Consider the following 27,136-nt stretch of genomic DNA (forward strand, 5'->3'; position numbering starts at 1 on the left):
CTTATAATAGCCAACATATGGAAGCAACCTAACTGCCCATCAGTGGATGGTTAGATAGACATGTGTGGTACACATCCACAGTGGAATATTGCTTGGCCAAAGAAAGAATGAAATCTTACCATTCATGGCGAATGGATGGAGCTGGAGGGTATTACGCTAAGTAAAATAAGTCAGACAGAGAAAGACAAATACTGTATGCCTGCACTTATACGTGGAATCTAAAAAACAAAATTAGTGAACAAACAAAAGAGAAACAAACTTATACAGAAAACAGACTGACAATTGCCAGATGGGAGAGGGGGTTGGGGGGCTAGGTGAGAGAGGTGAAGGGATTAAGAAGTGCAAATTTATAGTTTCAAAATAGTCATGGGGATGTAAAGTACAGCACAAGGAAAATAATAATATTATAATAACATATACGTATGGTGCTAAACAGGTACTAGACTTAACAGGGGGGTTCACTTTGTAAATTATATAAATGTTGAACACACTGCTGTACACCTGAAACTAATATGGTATTAAATAAGTGTAATTTTTAAAAAATTAAAAGAGTGAGGTAAGGGAAGTAAGTCATTATTTTAGGTCTTGAGGTCAGCTTTGGTGTCCCTTCAGCTCGGTTTCATGAGGATGTGGCTGGGGGGGGGTCTTTCAGCTTTAGGGCTCGGGAGCTGAAATACAATTCAGGCCACGATGTTATCTGTAGCTTAACAAAGCTCACATCTCGTGTGAAGGAATGGCCACTGTTGTCTTGCTGCCTCGGGGAAAGGGCTACGGCTTACAGGGCATGCTGTGAAGACACGGGATAGAGTGCTCCGGCTACAGGTTAAATCAAAATCACACATTAAATTGGGGCTCTGGGTTTCCATTCCTGCTGTGTAAAAACAATTCAGGGCATAAATATTCATTTCGGAAAAAAATCATTTACGACCTTTACCAAACATGGCAACATGCTGGAAACTGACAAGAAAACGGCACAGATATGCAGAAATAATGCGCGATAAGGAAGTCCAAGGTACGGTGTGGGGTCCATCAAAGCCCTTGTAAGATCTTGGGCTTGTGCCCCAGCTGGACAAAGGGTGGAGTGGGCGTTTCCACCGACCTTTGGCGAACTACCGCCAGGGGGCGCTCCAAGCACGGCTGCACGTCGCTGGGAGCCTCGGGCCGCGCGCTGCCTAGAGCGCCCACCAGCCGCTCCCTCCCCTCCCCTCCCGCCGCTAGGGGGCGCCGCAGGCCGCCCAGTGCTCACTAGCTGCCCAGGATCAGCGAGGCCGGCGAGCAGCTGGGGCGGGCCCGGCGGAGGCCATGGACCGCTTCGTGTGGACCAGCGGCCTCCTGGAGATCAACGAGACCCTGGTGATCCAGCAGCGCGGGGTGCGCATCTACGACGGCGAGGAGAAGGTAGGGCCGCCCCGCGCGGCCAGGCCCGGCCTTGAGCTCCCCGCCCCCGGCGCGCAGTCCGACTGGCCTGCCCGGCCTCCCCGGCGCCGTCCGCGCCCGCGCAGCGCTGCGCCCGGGCTTGGACGCGGGCCCGGTTCCCAGCAGGCGCGGACCGTGGCCGCTCCCCTCCGCCCCCCTGACATCCTCCCTCGGGTGGCCTGGCCCGCGCGGATCGAGAGGGGCGCCGCCGTACGCGTTCGCGGCGGCCTCCACTTTGGGTGGTCTCAGCAACTGAGACCCGGATCCGGGCGTTCCGCGCAGGCCCGCCCCGCCTAGGTTGGGACGGGGCCGCGGTCCGGTTCCCGCACCCCGTGCCGTGGGTCCTTCCGGCGCCGCCCGGGATCTGGCGTGGCCTGCCGGGGCTGCAGACGGATTGCTGGAACGGATTTCTGAAACGAGGTGCCAGTGCCTCTTTGAAACGCCAAAAAGCTAAAGGCCTTTTTTTTGTAATTACTTTAGAAAGGACTTTTGTTTTGTCAAGAGCTGTAGTAGGCGGTGCCTTGTCATCCAAGCACAAGCCTTTGGAGATGGGTTTGTCAATAGAAAGGCAAATATTCGCTGGAAGGAAAGGTTCTGCGGAGACTTCCATCAAGCCAGCTGTCGTCCTCTCCTGGAAGAAATGTATAAGTTGGAAATAGAAAAAGATGTAAACACCCGTTTTTAGTTTCCAGAAGTTTCCCTTGCTATTTCTCCTTTCTCGTTCTCTTAATGAACTTCCTTCTATACCTTTACATACCTCCCGTAGCTGTGCCTGGTCAGCGCGGCCGCCAGCTGGAGGCCTCCCGCAGCCTGCGGAATGCGGGGGCAGGGGGTCCAGGCGCTCACGTCCCTAAGGGAGTTTTCTGGGGGTTTTTTAATTATTTTTTCCATCACCATTTATCCCTCGTATACCCACTCCCAGATTCGCCCCCTTCCCTCTTCGCCCCCATCACCACCCTGTCTGTGTCCATGAGTCCTTTTTTCTTTTTTGCTCCCATCCTCCACCCCCAAACCCCTCCCCCACAGCCGTCACCTTGTTTTCCATCTATGAGTCTGTCTCTATTTTCCTTGTTAGTTCAGTTTGTTCATCAGATTCCACCAATGAGTGAAATCATACGGTATTTGTCTTTCTTTGAGGTGGCCTATTTTACTTGGCATAATGTCTCCATTATTGAGCCAAGGTCTTTTTCTTAAGTCATTTGCCTGGACTTAGCCGTTTGCTGCCTCAGCACTTTTATGAACTTGGTCTCAAATTGGGTGTACACCTTTTGGTTGGAGTGACTGGTAGATGTTTTTGTTTTTTAAAGCAAGGTGGCACCTTTGGAACTGTTGTAAATGGGATGCCCAGGGCTGATGCGCCTGCCCACCCCCAGTGGGTGTGATGAGGCCCCGAGCTCAGAACTGAACCCCCACCAGGGCAGCCACGCCCTTCTGGGAGGCGTGCTTTTGTAGGGCACAGCCCTCCACTGTTCTAATTCCAGCATGCAAATTAGGAACACCTTGCCAACACCTGCTGTAACTTCGATATATTCAAAACAATAAAAAAATCAAAACCATTAATACCTGTGTATGAAAAGCCATTGTTAAACCAGCAAATTCTGGTTTTCCCTTTACACTTTTGGCTTCTTGTTTTAGCAGACAAGTGGATGTAGGTATCGGAGGGTTAAGAAAGTTGAGACCCTTGGATCTAGTCAAGAATTCTCTTACCCATTGTAAGCACTGGGGGTGGTGAGGGTGAGGCATGGGTGTCTTGAGGTCGAAGCAGAGCTCTAAGATGAGCCAGCCCCCGGGGTGTTCCCCGGGGCTGGGAATATCACCCTCTGAGCTGTTGCTGTTATAACTGAGGGACAGGCTGGAAAAAGTCCTGTGTCCTGCCTTCCAGACCTTGGTGGCCGGAGATCCTCGGAAGCTGATCGTCAGCCTCCAGACCCCTTTCAGAATCTTCCGCTGGCTCCCGGGACCACGTAGCCTTCAGGGCTGTGCCTCCCAACAGGTTTCCCAGGCAGGCAGGCACATGGCTGTCTGGAAGCCCAGCAGGACACTCTTGGAGTGTCCTTACTCACCCTCGTGTCTTCTGGCTCATTGTGGGCCAGCTTGGCCCACAATGTAAAGGGAAAACCAGAACTTGCTGGTTTAACAATGGCTTTTCATACACAGGTACTAATGGTTTTGATTTTTTATTGTTTTGAATATATCAAAGTTATAGCAGACACAATGAGCCAGAAGCTGGCCCACAATGAACCAAACCCCGGAGACCATAATTAGAGCACCTGTTCAGTGCAAGGAGCTTTATATCCAGTCCCAGTTAATCCTCTCAATGGGCATGTGACGTGAGTATTTTACTGAAGGAGAAAGTAACTCTGGAAGGGAAAGGGACTCGCCTAAGACCCACAGTTATCAGGAGACACAGGAGTTAAATCTCCAGTGATCAGACTCCCAGCACCGGTGCCTTGCACTCTGTGACGCCACGCTTCAGAAATACAGCCGTCACCTGCGCCAGCCTGTCTGTGACGTTCGATGCAGCCAAGCGTCCTGAGGATGAGCACTCTGAGACCCTCAGCGGGTGGGTGAGAAGACTCGCACGTCCCAGGGACGCAGCCAGTAACTGGTGGGGCTAAGGTGGATGCACTCCCCCCCACTGGCCAGGTGCCTCTGGTGGGTAAATCCGGGCTTGCTTATTGGAACAGTCACAGTTTTCTGGGGCCTTTATGACTGGGTCATTCATTGTTTCCATAAGCAGCATAGATGGGCCGTTTGTTTCCATTCACAGAAGCTTCTGTAGCCTCAGCTAATTTTTAGTTTTAACCCTCATTCATGGATATTGATTTTTAGAGAGAGAAAGAGAGGGATCGGTTGCATCCCATACACACCTTGACCAGGGATCGAACCCGCAACTTTTTGGTGTTTGGGACAACACCCCAAACAACTGAACTGCCTGGCCAGAACCGTAGCCTCAGCTAATTTAACAAATATTTTAAGAAGGTTTGTAGCACGTAAAATGGCAAGTCAGCCTCATATACTGGAAGGTTTAGAAAATACTTTTAGTAATTAGAAAACAGCTAGATGTTCTTTTGTCTAGCTGTTTCACTTTAGGAATTTACCCTTGGGAAATAATCTGAAATGCATAAAAATATAGTGAATGAGGATGCTCGTCTCAGCCATATTATGTTACATATTACATACATAGGGAAGCCGGAAGTAATCTGTCTGAATGTCCACTGCAGGGATTGGTTAATTAAATATGACACGGCCTAATCAGCGTGAGGAATTTGCTAATGATAGGCTGCTAAGTGAAAAAAGCATGTTAAAAACTATAAATATGGCCTCATTTGATTTAAAGATTATACACATGCACCACACACAGATATATGAGGTCTGTCCAGAAGGTGTCCAGCCATGTAATATGAAAAATAGTGACATTTACTGAAGAATATACAAGATACAGGAAACACTGTACACAGGACAGTGACCCCTCGGTCCCCTTCAGAGCAGGCACCTCGGGACCTCACACAGTTCTCCCCATCGCCACCAGCTGCCCTGTCGTATTTTCCTGAATCTCACCGATGGTCTGAAATCTCTCCCCTTTCAAAGGTGATTATAGTTTTGTGAAAAGCCAGAAGTCACAGGGCACCAAATCTGGGCTGTAGGGGGCTGAGTCACCTGGGTGATTTGATGTTTTTCGCCAAAAAACTCTGTAGGAGATGTGATGCGTGAGTGGGCATGTTGTCGTGATGAAGCTGCCAGTTACCAGCTGCCCATAGCTGCGGCCTCTGAATGATCTGAGTAGTTTTCACAGAGGAATGTTCAAGCTTAAGCAAAATTTGATGCAGATTCCTTGCGCTACTCACTCAGTCACTTTGAATGTCATGGCCACACAGTACACATGCTCATTCAACGGCATCTACTGCCCCCACTGACTAGTACAGTGAAGTCATCATTGTTCACGCATGTGCATTCCAGTCCACTCTCGTTGGCTGCCAGGTTACATTGATGTTGAGCAAACCGTTCTTGTTGTATTAACCATGGCTGGATTTTTTCTGGACAGAGCCTGTGCACATCACATACGTGTGCTGTGTATGCATACTATGATTGAGTGCTTTCATTTTCTTTTGTAGATTTAAAAAATAGTTTCCAGATTTTCAACAGTACAACAGTATGCTATTCACAGAAAAAAAAAGCTAAATAAAAAAATAAAACAGGGGGTGATTAAAGGGTAAAGGAAAAAATCCAATAAAAGTAAAAAAAAAATCTCTAAAAACCAAAATGAAACAGGGTATGAGCATGTTCATCACAGCCTAGGTGAGATCAACTTTTAGGTAGTTAACACTTTTCCAGTGGTGGGAGCAAATCCGCCTCAACTCATGGTTCGGGTTCCGCTCGCAGTCCCTGGGATTCTGCGCTTAGAGCAGCAACGGTCCACGTCTTGACATTTGCACCCTGTTAGTTGACACTGCAGCGGAGCGCTCCCTGGCTTCAGCGTCAAGTTCATGCCCTTCTGTGCGGCTTTCAGTGGAAGAAGGTGCAGTCTCCTCACTGAAACTACCATGCTGCAAGGCAGCGTCATGTACTCTTAAGTTAATAAAACATTTGATGTTGGAAAAGGGAAGTCTAGTTGTCAGAAAAAGCGATTTTGAAAATATTTTAAAGTCAGTTATTTGGTTCTACATACACAAGATTAACCTAAACCTCTGAAGCCACTCGGAACTCCTTGATAGCAGCATGTATGTTTCACTCCCGATTCACAGCAAAACGTGGAATTCGGAAAGTCTTCTCTGTGCTGTTGAGCGATCTCTCACAGAGGGTATTTCAATTACGTGATTCCATGGGTCTCTCACCATTAAAGCTTATTAAGCATATTAGTTAACACTTACTAGTATTAAGATATTGGTAAGACCGTCATACCTTACTTAAAAAAACAATTTATTAGATTTCATGTCAGAAGTGTTTTTTAGTTACACAAGGACTTTTTGGATAAAAGAATGTTTCTGCACATGTTTGATTTAACAAAATGAATTTGTGTGCATTTTGGAGTTACACGACGTTAAGTGTGGATGTATATTTCCCTGTTGATGGACATTTAAATTCTTTCCTGTCTTTTGCTTCTTATGAATAATGAACAGCAGTGCATTGCACACACGTGTGAATTCACCTGCGGGGTAAATCCCCAGAAGTGCGATCACTAGAGTAGAGGATATGTGTGTTCGTATAGGTTTGAAAGCACTTCCCTCCCTGAAGGTCGGACTTCAGCAGGGCGTGCGAACCCTCACCGCCCACGATTCACCAGCACCTGCCAATCTCACGGATGAAAGGGGCCTCTTTGATGGCCCCTTAATTTGTCTTTTTCTTACCAGTGAGGTGGTGCATCTATTAATGTATGATTTGTCTTCCCTTTTCGGTAGATCTCTATTAGTAATAGCCTTTGCCTCTTTGTCTAATGGGTTACAAGCTATTTTCCTACTGATGTGTAAGACTATTTTATATCTTAAGGAAATCAGCCCTTGCTTTCTGATGTGGGTTACAGTTGTTTTTCCCAGCCTGTTATCTTTGCCCTTGGGGGGCTTAGCCATGAAGAATTGGTGGGCATACATGTTAGATTTATCAATCTTCTCCTCTAATGCTAGTTGCTTTAATGTTTTTCATAGAAAGAACTCCACTCTGAGATTATTTTTAAAACTCTCTCATGAGTTTTGGAATGCTTTTATAGTTTTATCTTTTTAAAATTTTTTCATATATTTATTTTTAGAGAAAGGAGAAGGGAGGAAGAAAGAGGGGGGAGAAACATCGATGTGAGAGAGGAACATTGATGGCTTGCCTCTCATACAGCCCCTGACCAGGGACCGAACCCACAACCCAGGCATGTGCTCTGACCAGGAGTCGAACCCACCTGTGACCTTACGCTTTGTGGTTTGATGCCCAATCAGCTGAGCTGTACTGGTCAGGGCCGATTTTATCTTTCTTCAAACTCACACGTTTGATCCATCTGGAGTTTGTTTTGGTGCAGTGTGCTGGCTACGAATCCAACTTCACGTTTATTATGTTTCCTGCTGGGTGACCCTGTTGTCCCAGCACTGTGTCCCTGTTGACCCTGTGACCCTGTTGTCCCATTGGTTGAGTCTCCATTCACACCTACTTTGTGTCTATCTCTGGATTTTCTTAGTATTTAAAAATTATTTTTAAAAATTGTGAATGTTATACACGAATTCAATCTCATGGGGAAAATTCAATCAATTGTGAAGTTTTTGAAGAAGGGCCCTTTGCTTCTCACTGTTCCTTCACATTTTTCTGTGATAGTTAAATCGCTAACATTACCAAGTATTCCACGTAGAGCTTTTTCTCCGACTTCTGTGTGTTTGCCTGTAGTTTCAGGAATGTGGAGATTCCAGGAATGTGGAGATCCTGTCTGTCTGTCTATCTATCTATCTATCTATCTATCTATCTATCTATCTATCTATCTATCTATGTCCGTCTGTCTGCCTGTCTACCTACCACGGCAGTGCGCCGTAAGCTGCCTTCTTCCCCCCCACCTCTGCCCCTCGGAGTCCCGGGCCAGTGCTCCGCCTCCCCTTCCGTTTTCCCCGCGTGGGGTCCCCGCTGTGGGGGCCGCACACTCCACTCCGCCGGTCCAAGCCCCCTGTCGTCGGGCATCCGGGCTGTTTTCCCGTTTTAGCAAGGCTGTGCATAAAACTCTCCAAGTGTGTGGCATCGCCTCTCTTTAATTTGTGATAAGCCTCCTCCCAAAATATTTATTTATGATTAATTTACTACTGTGCAGTTTCTGAGGAAGAAAACCTGAGCACATGGAGTGATATGTTATTGATGTTTTGTGACGATCTTGCCTTTCTAGATAAAGTTTGACGCTGGGACCCTCCTTCTTAGTACCCACCGGCTGATTTGGAGAGATCAGAAAAATCATGTAAGATCCAGTTTTTTATGTCTGTTTCTGGGTTTTAAATCACTGGAGCTTTTCTTTCCTATTTTCCCTTTCTGACAAAACTATATATACATAGATTCAACGAACCTTCATTTCCAGAATGTCGTCGGAGCGTATGTGTGCCGTGCGGCCTCCCTGAATGGAGGGTGGAGAGAGGGGTTCGTGCCGTCCCCCATTCAGCTCCAGAGACTCACTGAATCAAGGACTCCCCTTGGCTCCTGCTTTTTAAACCCCAGTCGGATCCCACCCCGTGCCTGGCATTCCATTTGTAAAGGGCAAATCTCCCATCAGTGGTCAGGGGCCCTTCGAAAGACTCATTCCTCCCCAACACAGCCTGTTCTTCTGGTTGCTGTTGAGAGTCAGGAGGACAGGTCTGCTGGGAAGTGCACCCACTTTTACATGGACAGTGAGAAGAACGGCCTCGAGGTCTCTCAGCAAGAGGAGAAACCCCTGTTTTTTCATTTCTAGCAAGAGAGAGCAAGTTATGTGTACAGAGCGGATAGCTTTATTCCAAGGAGCTTTAACCAGAAAGTGTGTGTATGAGAATAAATGTCAGTGTCACTAGTAAAATAAACAATCTCCTTTATGTTATTTGCATAATGCTGTCCTCCGTGAAATTTTAATTCTACAGCTAATCTGTGCCAGGGGGGTCCAATCCACAGCCCACGCGGCCCAGGATGGCTATGAATGTGGCCCAGCACAGAATTGTACATTTACTTAAAACCTCTTCTTTGTTCGTCAGTTTTCATTAGTGTTTGTGTATTCAACGTGTGGCCCAAGACAGTTCTTCTTCCAGGGTGGCCCAGAGCCGCCAAAAGGCCCAACACCCCAGCCGTCTGTGCTGAGGTTCTTTGAAAGGTCACTAACCGTGGCAAAATATGACTCTTTTTGCTGCTCAAGAGCCAATTTTTGTCCCCTTATTGACGATATTTCTGTTGTCGATCATTCATGCCCCAGAACTATTAATGTTCTCTAGTTCTTTTAAAAGAAATATACTTTCAGGAAAGAACTCTTTTTGGGGGGGATAGATGTCTTTAAACTGTATGTTTCAAAAAAAAATAAGCAGTATGTCTTAAATTAATCTTAGTATAATTTATTATTATTATTATATAAAGAGACTAATTTAGAAATCTTTAAACCAGCCATTGAATGCTAGTCATATATAATAATTTTTTTTAAATTTACACATTTACTGGTAAAGGAAAGCTACATTAGTGTTTTCTGCTAAAAATTGTGTGTGGGTGAGTAGAGAAAATTATAAAGAAGAAAAATCAGTAACACTCTTTAAAGCTGTTTCGATTTACCTGTTCTGTCTTTCCCTTTTCACATAAGATATATTATATGTAAAAAGTCTTAGATGAATACAACTTTTAAGAAGATGTGCCCGCTGTAAAGTCAGTGGCAGTCCCAGGGGCTTCTAAACCGCTTGTGTTCTTCCACTGAAACACTACCACGGTGCTATTTCCATTCCGTTTTCCCTCAAGTTTACCTGGGGAACAAAGTAACCCATGACTTTTTCATGATTAAGTAGCATGAAGGTCCCGGCGCATAGGAAGTGCTGTAAAACCGGGCGCCCAACCAGCCCCGTGACCCGCGCCTTCTGTCCGTCCCCCCAGGAGTGCTGCATGGCTGTCCCGCTCTCCCAGGTCGTGTTCATCGAAGAGCAGGCGGCGGGAATTGGGAAGAGGTAAGTTAGGGCCGTGATTTCCGGTCTTTGTCCGCCATGTGCATTTCCGTGCGAGCTGTCATTGTCATCAGTTTGGTCGGTGTATGGCTGTGCCCTGGCTGCGTGTGTGGACTGAATCTCACGATTGTGTCTGGGGGCATTAGAAGTCACGGCCGGGGTCGGGGGTTCCCCCAAGAAGGTATCGCCCCACCTCACACTCCTGGACAAAGGAAGGTCCTTCCTCACGCAGGAGTCAGGTCCTGAGGTTTGCTGTGGTGTCCTTGGGTTGTGATAAATGTGGTCCAGTTGTCACGGTATATTTCCACAGGCCTTTGCTTTTCAATGTCTGTGTATCATATCACTTCGTACTTAAAATCAGACATGAGAATAGGGAATGACTTTGCTCCTATTTCTAGTTGATCATTAAGTTTCTCAACTGGGACATTTACAAGTGATAGGAGCGCTGTTTACAGTTGGGCCAGGGCAAGCCCCAAATGGGACTGCACAGGCAAACCAGGAGACGTGGCCACCCGGGTTTAAAACCACGAGTTAAAATGTTTCTGCTCATTCAGGTATACCGAAAATTCTGGCTTTATATTTTAAGTGCATGTAATCAAGGTCAACTTAGGAACAAATATTGCTGATAAGGAATTTTTTTCCACATGGGCCCATCTTTAGCTTTAGCATAGTTAGATATTTCAATAGATGTTAAATGTGTTGAACTTCACAGGAATGCAGTACCCGCCTTAAATTATAATGTTATAGCTGGCCTGAAAGATTGCTTATTGACATAATGGCAACTAAGCAATGTTTTGGAAAGACTAGTGTGGTATATATTTTCAGAGTAGGCTATTTCTCTAATTTATATTTTGTCCCTTGTCACTCTTTACCATCTTATGTGTTCTTTTTTAAATTTCGTTTTATTTTTTTTATTGAGGTATAGTCGACATACAACATCATATTAGTTTCCGGTGTATGATATTCAGTAGGTGCAAGTTCTGCAAAGTAAAACTTTACGGGTGTTGTGGATCATTTGCATTTTCCTCTGCTGTGCTCCAAGGAAATCCAAAGTATAGCAAATGTATTCAAAACAATACCTTTCATAGAAGTGTCCTGTTTTGGAGCATCTTCAGTGAGGAGAAACTTGGAAATTTGCCAAATTAACTTTCCCTAAATATCCTCTTTAGTTTCTGGCTCCTGTCGCCTGCAGACATTTATCGTATCTCATTGATTTAAGGACAGATGCAATATATTTTCACCTTTTAACATCTCTGAACTCAAGATACTTCTCTGATTTGGTCGATTTCAAACTTGATGAGACCCTGTATTGAATGACCCAAGAAACGAGTGGGTGAGAAAACGGTCTTTTTTGCCGACTTTGGGATTTTTACACTTCATGTTATGTCATAATATTTCAGCTTCTCACTAGGTTTCCTCTGACAGAATCTGAAGGCAGGGCGCGGCATCTTCAGTTTCTCAGATGATGCCATGCTTTGCCCGCTCATCCCTCCGAACTGCCATAGTTCCGGTGCTCCACCGACTTGGCAGTTCCCTGCACGCAGCCCTGTGAGCTCGCTTGCACACTCATCTGCTCACAGCACGTACACTTCACTGCAAACACTAGATGAAGAGCCCGCACAGACCAGTCCCAGTCACCAAACCAAACATCGGGGACCTTAAGGAGGCCCCACACCTGGAATTTCAATTTTGCAGTGATGTTTAGGTAACCACATGGGCCTAAATGAAATAAAGCTCAGTGATGGGTGAATCTGTAGTGTGGCCATTAAAAAAAAAAAAAAAGCCCTGGCTGGTCTGGTTCAGTTTCAAAATCAAAGGGTTGCTGGTTCAATTCCTAGTCAGGACACATACCTAGGTTGCCAGCTAGGTCTCCAGTCGGGGGATATGTGAGAGGCAACCACACATTGATGTTTTTCTTTTTCTCTTTCTGCCTCCCTTCCCCTTTCTAAAAAATAAATAAATAAAATCTGTTTTTAAAAAAGCTTTAAGCTAGATATGCAAAATGTTTGCTGATCTTTATAGGACGTTGTTTATTGGGCAAGTTGGGAAAAAAGACATAAAACTGAACAAATATGGAACATTGTTTGTTGAGCAAGTTGGGGGAAAAGAGACATAAAGCTGAACAAACATGGTGGTATTTTTCATAGCAGAGAAAACACTGGTAGCTGTAACGATGGTGGCGGCTTGTGCTCCTGCAGCAGCCACGATTCAAGGATTGTTTTTGTTCCTGGACGTCCTTCTGGGTCATGCGGCCAATTGAGTGGCATTTCCCCAACATAACAGTATAGAATGTTAGTTTTGGACGGAGTTTTAGTGAAATGTCTGCCGGTCCGTTTTACACAGATGAGTTTTCACATTTTGTTTTTGTGTGAGGAGGGTAGCACTGGCCCCCTGCTGAGGCGCCCCCTCTGGGGGTGCACCCCCTCTGGGGTGCACTCTGAAGGTGGGGAACCCCTAATCATAAACCAAAACCATAAACCAGCCCCAGTTTATTTTCAGCTTACTTCCTGAAACCACATTTTACTGAATCTGTAGACCTAGACACTTGAACTTTTTCACACATAACTTGTACATTTTAAGTAGAGAGATTTTTGAAAGCTTCATTAATACCGAATTAATACAAACTTCAAAAGGGTCCTTTCCAAATTTTCCTTTTCTACGTGAGTTTTAAAAGTGACCTGAAATATGTGAAAAGTTATGAAAATAGAAATTAGTGATTTTAGAGAGGCAACTTGGCATATCACATTTGCTTTCTTTTAGTGCCAAAATAGTGGTTCACCTTCACCCGGCTCCTGCTAACAAAGAGCCAGGCCCCTTCCAGAGCAGCAGGAACTCCTACGTCAAACTGTCCTTCAAGGAGCATGGCCAGATCGAGGTGGGTCTCTGCGTGAGCGGAACGGACCAGGAGTGTGTGCTTGAGTATCCAGGGTCTGTCCAGGGCTGTCCAGCCGTGTGACATGCAAAATGGGGACATTTATGGGACAAGATACAAGAAACATTGTACATAGGACAATGACACCTCAGTCCCCTTCCAAGTAGGCACCTTGGGACCTCACACAGTTTTCCCAGTTGCCATTAGCTGCCCCATTGTATTTTCCTGAATCTCATCGATGGTCTGAAATCTCTCCCCTTTCAAAGGTGATTTTAGTTTTGGGAAAAGGCAGAAGTTGCAGGGCACCAAATGTGGACTGCAAGGGGGTGCTGAGTCACCTGGGTGGTTTGGGGTTTTTCTCCAAAAAACTCTGCATGAGACGTGATGCATGAGCGGCGTGTTGTGGTGATGAAGCTGCTAAATACCAGTTGTCCACAGCTGTGACCTGAATCTGAATAGTTGCCACAGGGGAATGCTGAAGCTTAATACAAAATTTGTTGCAGGTTCATTGCTCTACGGGCTCAGGCATTTTGAATGAGGCGGTCACACAGTGCCCATGCTCACTCAGTGGCATCTGCCACCCCCACTGACTAGTACTGTGAAGTTGCCAGTGTTCACACGTGTGCATTCCAGTCCACCCTCCCTGGCTGCCAGGTTACATCTATGTCAGGCAAACCATTCTCGGTATATTAACAATGGCTGGGCTTTTTCTGGACAGACCTCGTATTTTTGTTGTTTGTTAATGTGATGGAAGGCAGTTTTGTTTCTCTGTTGTTGATATGATGAAGGCAACTTACCAGGCTTCACCGAGTGTTTACAGTAACACTTCCTATACCTTCAGTCTTGTCAGGAGAGAATGTGCAGTTTGGGTGACAGTGGGAACATTGAGCAGGAGCGTGTGAGTCACAAGGAGAGAGGAGGGAGGCCGAGTCACGCCCGTGGGCCAGGCCCCTGGTCGGGTTTGTTGTGGTGTGGGCACCCAGGCACAGGGACGGAGAGTGACGCAGTGACGTGCTGATCGACCGCGGCATCTGAGCGCTCAGCAGCCTTAAACCGGGCGGTCTTTTATCTTTGTAAGCGCTGCACAGATCACTGAAGTGCTTCTCCCATTTGTTAATGGTTTATACTTTCTGATTAGTACCTTGTTACAAAAATATTCTTAGACCCTTATAAGTGTGTTTATCTCCTTGTCCGTATCACGAGTTGTTCGAGTTCCCTTTTTCTACAGCCCCACACCCAGGGCTCTTAGCTCAGCGGGCGCATCAGCCACTGACTCAAGTCAGTTTCACTGCAGTTGAAAAATACAGTTTTTTTGTTTTTTTTTTTGTGAGCAGAGGCATGTTGTGACCTCAATTTCTGACTACAGATTTTAATGAGACAGATTATTCTCTGCTTCCTGTATGGATAATGGTTGTGTATTTTTCTTGGCAATGTGTCTATTCCACCATAGGTCGAAAACAATCCGCAGGATTGTTTAAAGTAAGTCTATTTATTTCACTGTCACTCATCTCTGTTGAGAATAGCTCACTTTATATAGAAGGTCAGTTCCTTCTTTCTTTTTTTTTTTTTTTTTGTTCTTTCTGAAGTTGATCCAAGAAAAAACTTCCTTTGATTTTCTTTGATGTCTGAAAATTCTAGGCCTGTCACAAATGACTGAACAGACCTTTCAAGTAAAGAAATGTGAAGTAATGATTTTTACGAGGGTGCCACTGCCTGACCCACCCCCTCCCCATGTATCTGTGTGTGTGTGTGACAGTTTTACAGGCGTTTATCAGAGGAAATGACGCAGAGACGGTGGGAGAACATGCCAGCGTCCCAGTCATTCCAGGCCAACCGAGGACCCCAGGTATTGTCGCATCTTCATTAAGCAAGACAATTTCTGTGAGTCTAGAACTTCCGAGAAATAAAGTAATGATGTTGGATTAAAAATTAACTTTCACCGAACCTAATTTAGTGTTCTGCCGACAGTCACCACTTAGTGAGACCAAGTGACTGCTCACCAGAGTAACTCAGAGAAGGTGGAAGGTGGATTCCACTCACTCCACTCTGTTATTCACACGCGGTGTGACAGGGGAGGGGACAGACACTGCCCCTGGGGGACACTTTCCAGGCCAGCCTCACTGAACTGCCTGCCAGGGACGGACGCTCCAGTGTGTGGAAGTAGTTTGTAGGATAGCCACCAAGGACCAAACATTTAACTACAATTGTCTGCACATTCGAGACCCTGTTAACTATCTGATACATTCATAATTTCAGTTTGCCAAAGAAAAAACGGATAGGAGATTCCATTAGTATCCAAAGTGAATTAATATCTGAAGGTTGCCAAAGAAAAAACGAATAGGAGATTCCATTACTATCTGCAATGAAGAGTGGAATATGCCTTTGCTGATTGCTCAGTGCTTCTTTATAATGATTTGAAGATCACCATGTATAGCAAGAAACTGACACATGTTTTGAAAGGAAATGAGATGTAATTGTTTGCTGTTTTCTTTGGTTCTTTGTGGGTCCTTTCCCACCATTGAAAACACAATGTGGTGGGTTACAAAAGACTGTGTCCTTCCTATGTAGTGTGTTTCATTTTCTACTTTTTTTTTTTTTTTTTAGCCAGGAAGAATAAGGGCTGTAGGAATTGTAGGCATTGAAAGGAAACTGGAAGAAAAAAGAAAAGAAACCGACAAAAACATTTCCGAGGTAACCCCTTACACAAGCTCCGGTCAGCTGCCTTCTCAGCCATTGGTGCTTATTCTTTTGGGTACAACTGGGACAGACTCCATTCTGTGGATCAGAGTATATTTAGTAGTTTGCCTGAAGCTGCAGTGTTTTACTGCATGGAACAGGTCCTCCTCAGGTTGGCAAAAGTTAGCCAAAATCCGTTTTGAGAACTTTTCCCAAAAAGGAATGAAACAGCCGTGCAAACTTGCTTTCTGTGCTCTTAGCAGAATCACAGGTCATGGTGTCCAAACGTCCCGGTCCAGGTGGGGTTCACTGGAGGGCACTCCTCGTGAGTTCAAGGCCCTCTGTGCAGTTATCTTGGACGTTTGGTTAACTTAGTGGAGGGGAAGAATGCCGTTCTGTGGCCCGTAACCCTGGTCAGACCCCACACAATGTGAGGCCGATGACCACTCGGGACCCAACAGAGAGACGGCTGAGAACGGAGGGGACCAGGCTGTCCCCTGGGGAGCAGCCCTGAGCGGGCACCGTGCCATCTGCGAGCAAGCCCCGGCCACGGGATCCTGCGACCAGTCAGTCTCTCCACACATATGGTCGGTTTTCCTCTGTTAATGTAAAAATGGTGTTGGGATTTTGTGAAATGATTTGATGAAGTGATTCTTTCGTTTTTGTAACATTTTTTTAAGTAAAATTCCTTTGATTAGTGCTGTTCATAGAATTCCAAAGATGTATGTCAATCAGATGAAGTCTAAACTGCAAGCAGTTATTGAACACCCGTATTAGTCCAGGCTCTCTGGAGAAACAGCCCACAGGAAATGTGTGGACACCGAGCTATAGATACTTGGATGTCTACATGTCTCTGCACACACAGACACCTACTTGTATGTTCTCTAGACCCTTCTCCCCACCTGCACACAGTGAGGTGAGGAATCAGCCACCCACAGGCTGGTGACTCAGGAAAGCCGGTGCGGTAAGGTCTGGTCTGCGTTCAGAGGCCCGAGAGCCAGCAGGGGCAGGCGGGGCCTGGCGTCTCGGCTCCGTGGCCGGCAGGCAGGGGAAGCGCCCGGGTCTCCCTTCCTCCCACATTCTGTTCCTTCACGCCCTCAGTGGACTGCATAATGCCTGCCCACACTGAAGTGAGCGGTCTGCTTGACTCGGGTGCCCATTCAGGTGCACATGTCACGTGGCAGCACCAGCACAGGTACACTCAGAATAGCGTTCCATCACACACCTGGGCGTCCCGCGATCCAGTTAAGCGGACGTGTGGGATTCACCATGTACCACGTGTTCTGGGGCCACTGGTTGCAAGCGCGCGCGGGTCACTGTGGGGGAGGCACCAGGGGTGTGGCCCTGTTGGTGCCCGTGGTCTGGGCTTTGCTGAGAGCTCGCTTGCAACAGAGCGGTCGTGTTTTTTGGCCCCCGTGTCTCTCACGAGTTGTTGGTGGTCCGCAGGCTTGGCCAGACCTGGGTGTAGGCCCCTCGGTAAGACTGGAGGTCCGCACTCCATCCAGGGAATGCACCTCAGGTCGCTTTTGATGGTGTTGGCCGCTGTGGGTGTTCAGTGCGGAAACCGGTTGGTTACTAGTGGTGGCACATGCCGGTCGGGTTACCATTTGGTTTTCGTTGGTGAGTCGCAGTGCTTTTTAAAGGCGATGCTCCCTTCATCTACTGCTTGGCTGCCCAGTGAACAGCTTACGAAGGGCAGGAAGGCCCTGTGCCTCCCCTTCGTCATCAGCAGGATGGACTGGGTCCTCGCACGCCAGAGGTGACTGTATTCCTTTTTTACATGTAATGAATCCATAAACATAACGTATTTAATCTGTTTCGATCAAGCGCAGTTATTATTCCATTTAAAGCTCAGATGATCCCGTCTTTGGCCAGCGCTCATTCCCTCAGGTCGGCTCCTGAGTGCTTTTGGTGTGACAGCTGACTTGCAGTCTGGGGTGACAAAGGTTCCGGGGCCACTTGCCCCAGGTGGAGAACCAGCCACACCCGAGGAGCCCTGCTGTTCCTCAGTGACAAATGGCATTTCAAAGCCACAGTCTGCCTGTTAAGAACAAGCATCTCTGGTAGACAGACCTTTATTTCTAGGCCTTTTCTGTGGAAAGAGCTAGTTGTTTTTTAATGAAAGTGCCTTGTGAGGTCATACTGATACTTCCAGTTCAGATTTCGGATGATACTAGCAAGTGTTTATTAAAACAATTAAACAGATATTTTTGGCCCTGGCTAGTGTTGCTCAGTGGATTGAGTTCCAACCTATGAACCCAAAGGTCGCTAGTTCGGTTCCCAGTCAGGGCACATGCCTGGGTTGCAAGCTAGGTCCCCAGTAGGGGGCATGTGAGAGGCAACCAATCTTATGTCTCACACACTGATGTTTCTCTCCCTCTCTTTCTCCCTCCCTTCCCCTCTCTCTAAAGTAAATAAATAAAATCTTTAAAAAATATTTTTGTATATGAATGATCTTGCATTATTTGTGTTCCTTTTTCTGAGCACTACCATACTAATTTAGTTTTCAACGTAATGTTTTTCTTAGTCTATGAAATGGTACAGTGCTTCCGTCTAATTTTCACGCAGTTACGCAACTCCAAGCATTCTACACAAGCGTGGCGCTCTCCCCTGCGGGTCCCCGATTCTCGGCAGCTGGTCCCTGCTCTCCGCTCTGTGTGAGCTCAGTGTCGGATGTTGTAGGGGCTCCCGCGGGGAGCCGAGGAGGCAGGCAAATGGCCTTCTTCCACAGCGTGAGGAATGCGGAGTTGGCAGAAAATAGTGGCTGCAAGGACCCAGCCTGCTCTCTTACTCCTGGCGGAGTCGGGGAAGGGTCTTTCGCAGAAGTGATGGAAGTCAGAGCCCGGAAGTGGAGCGGCTGCCGGTGGCTGACCAGCAGGGATAAGAGGACCCAGGTGGAGGGAATGGAATATGCAAAAGTACAGAATTGAGAATATCGAAACAGAAAATTCAAGAATACATTAGTAGTTACCGAAGCTCATAACCAGAGTAATGGCTGAAAGTCAGTAAGAAATAATGCCACAAATCGGCTTAAAAGGGAACGAATGCCCTGGCTTTCGGCTTAGGGTAGGTGCCACTTTTTTCAAAATTGGAACGGAAATTGGAATGTCCACGGCAGAGGGATAGAAAGTTCTATAAACTGGCAAATGAAACAATAGAATGAGCACATGTGCCTGTAAGGCTTTAATTTTATTGTAGGTGGTCCCACCCATTTTGGGGATGGTTGGCTCATTTCAAATTTTAGAATATTGTAAATAGAAGTGAGGAAGCTTTTGTTCGTGTTATATAATTATTCAAAATATAGGGAATTCTTCTATAAATGTGGAATACTCATATTCATTTTTATGAACCATAAGGAATAGGGCTAGTCTGCGTGTTCTGTGCTGTTTTAGCATTTTAAATGGGCACACACAGAATACAGTGAGTAAACTGATTTACTGTATAAAATTAAAAGTGTTGTCTTCCTCCTTTCCCTTAAACTTCTTTTTGTGGTCTAAGTAAAGATCTGGAGTGTCAAGTGGGAGAGTGTCTTGGTTCTGGACGCGGTCTGCGCGGGTCTGCCCTGCACCCAAAGGGCGAGAGCCGGCCCAGCGCCCCGAGCTGGTGCCCTGAGGTCCCCACCCAAGGCTTCCTGTCCTGCTGGCTGCTGCTGATAAGCGGCCAGCGGCTGGGCCTTTTGTTTATCTGAGGAAATTCCTGTTAGGTGTGTGCACATTCCCCTTTGTTCCCCGTGCTGGCTTTAGGGAGGGGCCGCGAGGATCCCACACCACACTCTGCTTTAGTGGAGTCCTCTCGCAGGTGGGGGCCACTTTCCTGCGTGTGACTGCGGTGGGCGTGGGCTCATCCGAGTCTGCGCACGGCTGCTCTGTGTGGACCAGGAGACAGTCCATCGGCGAGGAGCTGCTTGGTGGGTTTTATAGAACATCATCTGTGCACACCGATCAGACAGGCGTGTTCTGCACTGTCTATACATCGGGGGTAGTTTGACACAATGCATCTCATTCAATGTGGAGAGATCTTTGAAGAGGATATTCACTGTAGTAAATTAAACAGTCAATGGATTTTACTTAGAAATGCATTTCATGGCATCCGAATGTTTTTCTTTTGCTATACTCACTACATCCACAGCCACAGGTCTAACCTGTTCAGTGGTCAGAGGGCCCTGGTTTCGGTTCACCCACACCTGCCGCCTGAGCCCGAGTGTCACTGTGGACCCATGTTCGCTGTTTCCACCCAGGAGGTCTGGGCGCTTCCTGCCGGAGACCGTGGCGGGGGTGGGGGGGGGCTCGAGGCAGTTTTCTTGCTTGTGTCAAAGAACAGAAAATACCGTTTTCTGAACTATTACGGCACCTTCTGCTTGCTTAATCAAGAGTAACTCCTCTCTTTGAAAATTCAAAAAGTTGTTTTTCAAGTTTGTTTTGGAAAATCTATGCTCAACTGACTTCTTAGAATCAGGTAGATTTATTAGTTGCATAAACATTTATGTAAATAAATTGACATTTGTAAGAAAATCTTGTAAATTTTTATCATAGGGAAGAAAATAGAGTGCTTCATTGCTTTAAAATGTTTTAATTCTTTAGACAGATTCCAACAAAACTCATTTCTCATTTCAGGCCTTTGAAGACCTCAGCAAGCTAATGGTCAAGGTACATGTCATTTATACCTGTTAAATTGATGCCAACGGTGGCACAGTTATAGAAGCACACACTTTGGGGACAGTATTTCCTTCAGTCTCTCACTGCTCTTTTGACAGGCTAAAGACATGGTGGAGCTCTCCAAGTCCATTGCGAATAAGATTAAAGACAAGCAAGGCAACATCACAGAAGATGAGGTGAATGGGCTGCGTTTTTGGGCTTTTGAAACTGCACCGATAGTGCTTTGGTGTTTTGGTGGTTTACTGGTTTGCTTTTTCTTTGTCCTCATCTGAACACATGCTCGTTGATTTTAGAGAGACAGGGAGGGAAGGAGGGAGGGAGGAGGGGGAGAGAAACATTGATCTCTTGCATCCCAACCTAAGACCAAACCCGAAACCTAGGCATGTGCCCTGACTAGGAATCAAACCTGTGGCTTCCTGGTTTACAGGACGATGCTCCAACCGACTGAGCCATGCTGGCCCAGAGCCCATTTTGCTTCCTTAATGTAATGTTTTACTTCTTTTAGGACTTGAAGATACGTGAAAATGTCAAAGAGAAAGTCAACCATGAAAACTGTCAATTCTAGTAGGATTATAGGTTATCTCGGTAGCTTTTCTTGGAGTGTACAAAACAGATATCGAAATATGTAAGGAGTGTGTATTTTATACGTCATAAGTTTGGTGTCCCATTACATTTGTCTACAGTCTGGTCACAGCCATTTTTCTGAGCTTGCAGTCAGAGCACTCGGTTGGCATTAGCGATGGCACACATGTTTTTTAAATCACCTGTCACACCAAACTTGTGAGATAAAGGGAGCGAGAGACAGCCAGATGGAAGGAAGAAGAAGCAGATTTATGCAGGGAACTACTGGAAATAATGGCTTAGCATCGAATCTAGGATGGAAGGGTTTCAAGTGTCAGGGCAGAGAGACCAATTCCGAACGATCTCTGTGCATTTTTCCCTCTCGTTGCAGACCATCAGGTTCAAGTCCTATTTGCTGAGCATGGGAATCGCCAACCCGGTCACCAGGGAGACCTGTGGCTCCGGCACTCAGTACCATGTGCAGCTGGCCAGGCAGCTGGCTGGGATGTTGCAGGCACCTCTGGAGGTAAAGACCAAACCTACATGGTCTTTCGAAAGTGTGTTCAGTAATTTCCATGTCATCAGAAATCTGAAGGGGGTCACTTCTCTCGTGACATGGTTACTGTTCAACCAACATGTTATTTTTTTCTTTCAGGAATATTAAATTAGTTTAGTATCCTTTTAATAGATTCTTTGTCAGTAATCTAAATTGTTTTTGATTTTCATTTCAGATATCTATAACTTTTTACATCTATTTGATATGAAGTTTTTCTTACCTCTTATTTTCAAAAGGAAATATATGATGTCTGTGTATTTAGGTATATTTGTATATAAGTAGTCAATAGACAGAGTGGGACAAAAGTAGATTTATAGTTTGTATGGAAAATAATGCAACAATTGATAAATAGTAATACTCGAATAAACTGTTTGGTGTGTGCACAACTGTAAACCTGATTTTGCCCCTCCCTGTACATGCACTATTGATTTCACAGTAAGATTTCTCTTCGAGTGTAGCATGCAGGCAATCAGAACTTTGTTTATGAAAGTACCAGCATTAAGAAATACCTCAAACGTAGGACAAAGCAGAAGAGTGTCCCACGGGCCCGTCCCCCAGCTTCCCCGGCAGGCCCGGCTGCACTCGGAGTGGCTGCAGCAGACACCAGCCGTCACCACGTCACTGTATCTGCAAACACTTCAGTGTGTGGTTATGATAATAAACACACCTTCACGTGTAATTAGAATCCCTTTCCACAGCTAAGAGTGAAAAATAGTTTTAATTTTCTGAAGTATCTAGTTTTTGTTCACATGTTCTCTTGCAGTTGATTTGTTCAAATCAGGATACATTGCCACTGGTTGATTTGTCTCTCAAGTTTTTTCTTTTTAATTCTGTGGGTTTGCCCTCCTCCCACCTCCCCCATCCCGCCCCCAGTTTATTGACTGAAGAAACTAGTAGCTGATCTGATAGAGTGTCTCAGGGTCTGGACTTTGCCGACTCGTATGTTCGCATGGCTCCCTGTACACTGGTAGTTATATCTAGAAGTTCTGTTGTGTTTTTCCTGATGAGAACATCTCATAAAGGTGGTGTACCTTCCCGTCGGGAGGTACGTGTGCCTGTCCTTGTGATGATAGCAGCCGCTGGCCGTCACTGTCTGCATTATCACTCGTTAGGGGCAGGGAGGTGGTGCTCTTCTCACTCACTCAGTTCCCCGGCTTCTTCCTTGTTAATTGGCGGAATAACAAACACTGTGGGAACACGGTGGAGAGCCCTCTTTACCTCTGAGTAGATGTTGAGAGTAATAATGACATTGACGTCCAAATTTTGAACTTGAAATGTCTCATGGTATCTAAGTTCTCCTGGGAGTAAGAGTGTTTTTAAAAGCTTCTAAAGACATTCTGTCACTCTGATTTCACCCCGACTGTGGTTTCTAAGACACAGTGTAACGCTGTCCCCTTGTTTCTCCTTCTCCCAGGAACGAGGGGGCATCATGTCGCTCACGGAGGTGTACTGCTTAGTGAACAGAGCTCGAGGCATGGAGGTAAGCACGGAGTACTTAGATTTCCTTCTTTTAAAACTAAATATGGACTTTCTCCCCGTGATACAGATTTCCCTACAGGGGGCACAATTTGAGAAAGGGCTGTGACTACAAAGACTGTTTTGAGAAAGAGTACGGTGCACCTCCAAGAGCACCGCCCTGGGGCTGGAGGGTCCGTGCCGGCCTGGCCGGTGAACCTGCGTGGCTCACTCGACCTCTCAGACTCAGTCTTCCCACCTTGAACTTGAGGCTCTGGGCCGACGGCCACCTTTCGCTGCAGAAGTCTGTGCGTGTGCTGTGATTAATAAGGTCGCCCCTGTGCCCTTCCTCCGTGGGCTGGACACAGAGTGCCCAGAGCAACCACCAGGGGAGCGCTGCCACGCCCCGGGCTGTGAGTCAGTGCTCGCTGACCCTCCACACCCGGTGTCCTCGGCCACCGAGGCTCCATCTGGCACTCCTGGTGCCCTCACGGTCAAATGCAGTTCTGTGGCATCACCAGTGAACCCCATCTTTCCTGCTCTCCTCCCCACCCCCACCCATGAGTTGAGCCCGTGCCCCGTGGCTCTCTGTGAGTGTCCCTAACTGCTGTTCACTCACTCGCTCCCTGCAAGTCCCCTCCTCAGTCCTCCTGATAACTGGTAACTCGGGAGGCAGCTCCTGTGACACCCCCCTACTTGGGTTACCTGCGGAGGTGGAAATCAAGCCTTAGAAAGACCAAATGTCTTCAGTGAAGCTGCTCTTGGAGCCGGTGTTTTGGCAGGGATTCGGACCCAGGCTGGGCTGGCTCCAGGCCGTGCGTGGCACCCACCCCGCTGGGCTCGTTCTCTCAGGCCCCACGGCCTGCAGGGGAAGCCGCTGGCCAGCTGCCCATGGTGACAGTGACTCCAAACTGGCCTGTGTATGAGTGTAAGTCACACAACCGGTTTACAGGAGTCAGTACAGAATAAAGAAATGCTAAAGGAATTTTCTATACCAGTTACACAGAGTTGGGCAAAAGTAGATTTACAGTTGTGAGTACAGAAGACAGAGTTTATTCTTATGTTATTATTTATGAATTATAGTGTATTCCACACAAACAGCTGTAAACCTAGTTTTGCCTCACCCTGTGTGCTGAATTTTTTACATATTGGGTATACATCTTTTAAAATTAGTTTCACCCGTTTCTTGTAATTCTCTAATAAGGCTTCTGGAAGATTTTGAAATTCCATCTGTGACTTAATGTACATTTGTACACTCGGTTTCTATTGGCTAGCACTGCTCTAACAAATAGACATTTCTGCTTCTCCATTAATATTTTCGCCTTGTAGTGATTAGGCCACCTGAAATCCTTGATGAGTGATCATCTGTAAACGCCCTCTTCTGTTGAATTGAAGTGATCGTTGTAATTGCACGGCGTCAGGCCATTAGTCTGCAGTGTGAACTGGGTTTTTTCTTCCCCCATCAGTTGCTCTCGCCGGAAGACTTAGTGAATGCGTGCAAGATGCTGGAAGCCCTGAAATTACCTCTCAGGTGAGAGCCCCTCCGCAGGGAGTTTGCCAGCTGTGGCCACTGCCCTACAGAGTCAGACAGGAGGGCCCGGCCAGGTGCGCCCTCCGGCCTGAAACTAGTGTCAGCTGAAAGAACTGGGCACCACAAGCACCTCCGTCACCCCGGCTTCCGTCCTGTGACCCAAGGGGCGTGGTGGTCTGACTCTGTGGGGTCCGGGCAGAGAGAGATAAGAACAGGGCCCCTCCCATCAGGTCACAGTCGCTAGCCCCTCTTCCCTTAGAAGGTGTGTGTTTGTCCCTGGGGACTCAGAAGTGCAGATGTGCAGCTGTGAGTCGTGTTTTCCTGGTCCTCAGATTAAAAACAGTTAACCAGTTGGTGATGCGCGGCTCCGAGAGCAGAGGGAACACTGTGTGACCACTGTGCGTGGTGCCGGGCAGGCCCTGGAATCACCAGGGTGATACTCCATAAACTGCGTAACTGTCTGACTACCGCTGGACACCTGACACTGATCTGAAATAGCACTGAGCGTCAGCTCTGTGTGAAAATATTAAAAATAAATATAAATGAAAACTGGCAAAAAGTAGCCAGACATAAGTATTTTTTAGCATATGGGTGGTAGTTCACGATTTTACGAACTGTTCATTCATGAGCTTTATAGCTAGGCCGGAGTTGCTCGTGGCCGTTAGTTCTCACTGTTGTTCTGTGTTACTGTTGCCCTTCCACCTGGGTGTAGAAGACGGTGAGAAATACTCTCGCCTCCTTCCTGTTCGAAGGTCTCGGCACTCACAGCTCCGCTCTCTCTCCTGCGGTTTGCAGGCTGCGGGTGTTCGACAGCGGCGTCATGGTCATCGAGCTGCAGTCTCACAGGGAAGAGGAAATGGTGGCCTCGGCCTTGGAGACGGTACGTGAACCCGGCTTCCTCCAGGCACCAGGCCGTGCTGGGAAGACCCGGTGCCCATGCCGGGCGGCCGGGGAACAGGATTTCCTTTCGGACTTGACTTTACTCACAACTAACATTTGTCGGCCCAGTTAAAAATGGCTTATCATGAACAATGGATAAATGTTAATCAGAGTTATTCTTTGAAAGCTTTTCAAAACTTGCTAACACGCAAAACATCTTAAAAGAAAGGAGAATTAGAATTAATGAGGTGCTCTTTTTTTGTTTGAAGCTCAGCCTTGAGAACAGGTTTTCAACTTTGTTAATGAGAATGTTTTCCATGACAGAACTTTTCCTTCCGCAACACCTACACAAGTAGCATTATAAAACATCACCAGTTGTTCTATGAAATAATTGTTTCAAAAAAATATGAATAGCCCTGGCTGCTGTGCCTCAGTGCATTGGGTGCTGGTCTGCAAACCAAAGAGTAGCCGGTTCAGTTCCTAGTCAGGGTACCTGCCTGGGTTGCAGGCCTGGTCTCCAGTGGGGCATTGAGAGGCAACCACACATTAATGTTTCTCTCCCTCTTTTTCTCCCTCCCTTCCCCTCTCTCTAAAAATAAATAAATGGAATCTTTAAGAAACATGAACAGCAACTGCAGTTTAGATGGATTTTGTGGCCAAACTGCTAATACTTGTGAGGCCACTTGAGATATTACTGCCTGTGTAGACTCTATGGTGAGCCTGTATCATTTAAGTAACTCACATTTATTACATGTTTTGTTTTAAACTAGTTGAAAAAACCCAAGACTATAGATATTTCAACCACACATTTTTAAACCACGCCTTCACTGGACCATGTAACAGGAATTCAGTTAGAATTTGTTTTATGTTCCTTTTCAGAAGATGGAAGTTTTTAGACCTTAGTATAGAGCCTTTATTACAGTACAGAGGCCTTTATGTTATTTTAGCCTCTACATTAGTCAACCCGGGTCCTTCATCGTGTGTAGAATTAAACATCAGTAAGGAAGACTTAGTTCTATAGTGAATGTTCTTTGGACTCTGGTAGAAAATTCAGGAAATTCTTTCCTGAGTGTAACTGGTAGACAGTCTCTCTGTTAGTACCTAGGTGGTCTGAATGGCTTCTGTGTGTTTCCCCTTCTGTGTGTTTCTGGCAGGTTTCAGAAAAGGGGTCCCTAACATCAGAAGAGTTTGCCAAGCTGGTGGGCATGTCTGTCCTTCTGGCAAAAGAGAGGTGAGTGGGGTCTTTGCTCCTCGTCACGGCCTGTGCCTCCGGACCGGCGGGTGACTGGTTTTCTCCTTCAACCCCAGGTTGCTTCTCGCCGAGAAGATGGGCCACCTTTGCCGGGACGACTCCGTGGAAGGCTTACGGTTTTACCCAAATTTATTTATGACACAGAGCTAAGGGACTTTTGTATTTTAAATACTTCTCATCCATATTCTTGCGTTGTGTAGAGTTTGTGTGAAAGCAAGCTAAGAATAAACACCGACAAACTGAGAATTCACTGGAACTCTGCAGTACAACGTAAAACCCTTTTAATTTCTCCCTAAACATTACGGACTAGGAAGTTGATTTAGGGCAAATATAGGAAAACACAGGAAAATGGATGCCCATGTGAATTTGAAATCACGCCACAGTTGTATTGAACCCTCATAGTTTCACTTGAAATATGGTGACTTTTATCTCGATCATCAGATCTAACCATTCTTTAAAGAAAGGAATTTCATTCGTGGGGCAAGAGAAAGAAACGCCGCATGTTTGGACGGGTTAGGTCGCGATCTCGGTGTGACTAAAATGCACTGACTTGTGAATTAGTGGAGTTTTCTGTGTCCAATGTGCCCCTCTTGGGGGTTCCCACGAGCAAGCCCCGCCACCGTGGTGTTCGAGGACCCCATGGCCTTGGAGCGGAGCGTCCGGGTGCA

General features: G+C 46.5%; 1 protein-coding gene across 1 annotated transcript; it reads left to right on the top strand.

Annotated features, from left to right (window-relative positions):
- Positions 1 to 1,244: 1,244 nt before the first annotated feature.
- VPS36 (vacuolar protein sorting 36 homolog) lies at positions 1,245 to 26,714 on the top strand. Its single transcript, XM_037132461.2, has 14 exons — positions 1,245 to 1,398; positions 8,261 to 8,329; positions 9,964 to 10,034; positions 12,792 to 12,906; positions 14,660 to 14,749; positions 15,508 to 15,594; positions 20,193 to 20,225; positions 20,333 to 20,410; positions 21,187 to 21,321; positions 22,766 to 22,831; positions 24,273 to 24,337; positions 25,133 to 25,217; positions 26,371 to 26,447; positions 26,525 to 26,714. Exons 1-14 carry the CDS (start codon positions 1,303 to 1,305, stop codon positions 26,616 to 26,618), a joined length of 1,161 nt encoding a protein of 386 aa, XP_036988356.2. The 5' UTR covers positions 1,245 to 1,302; the 3' UTR covers positions 26,619 to 26,714.
- The last annotated feature ends 422 nt before the right edge of the window (positions 26,715 to 27,136 follow it).

Source organism: Artibeus jamaicensis, unplaced genomic scaffold, assembly GCF_021234435.1.
Source record: "Artibeus jamaicensis isolate MK-2021 breed Jamaican fruit bat unplaced genomic scaffold, CSHL_Jam_final contig_415, whole genome shotgun sequence".
Lineage (NCBI taxonomy): Eukaryota > Metazoa > Chordata > Mammalia > Chiroptera > Phyllostomidae > Artibeus > Artibeus jamaicensis.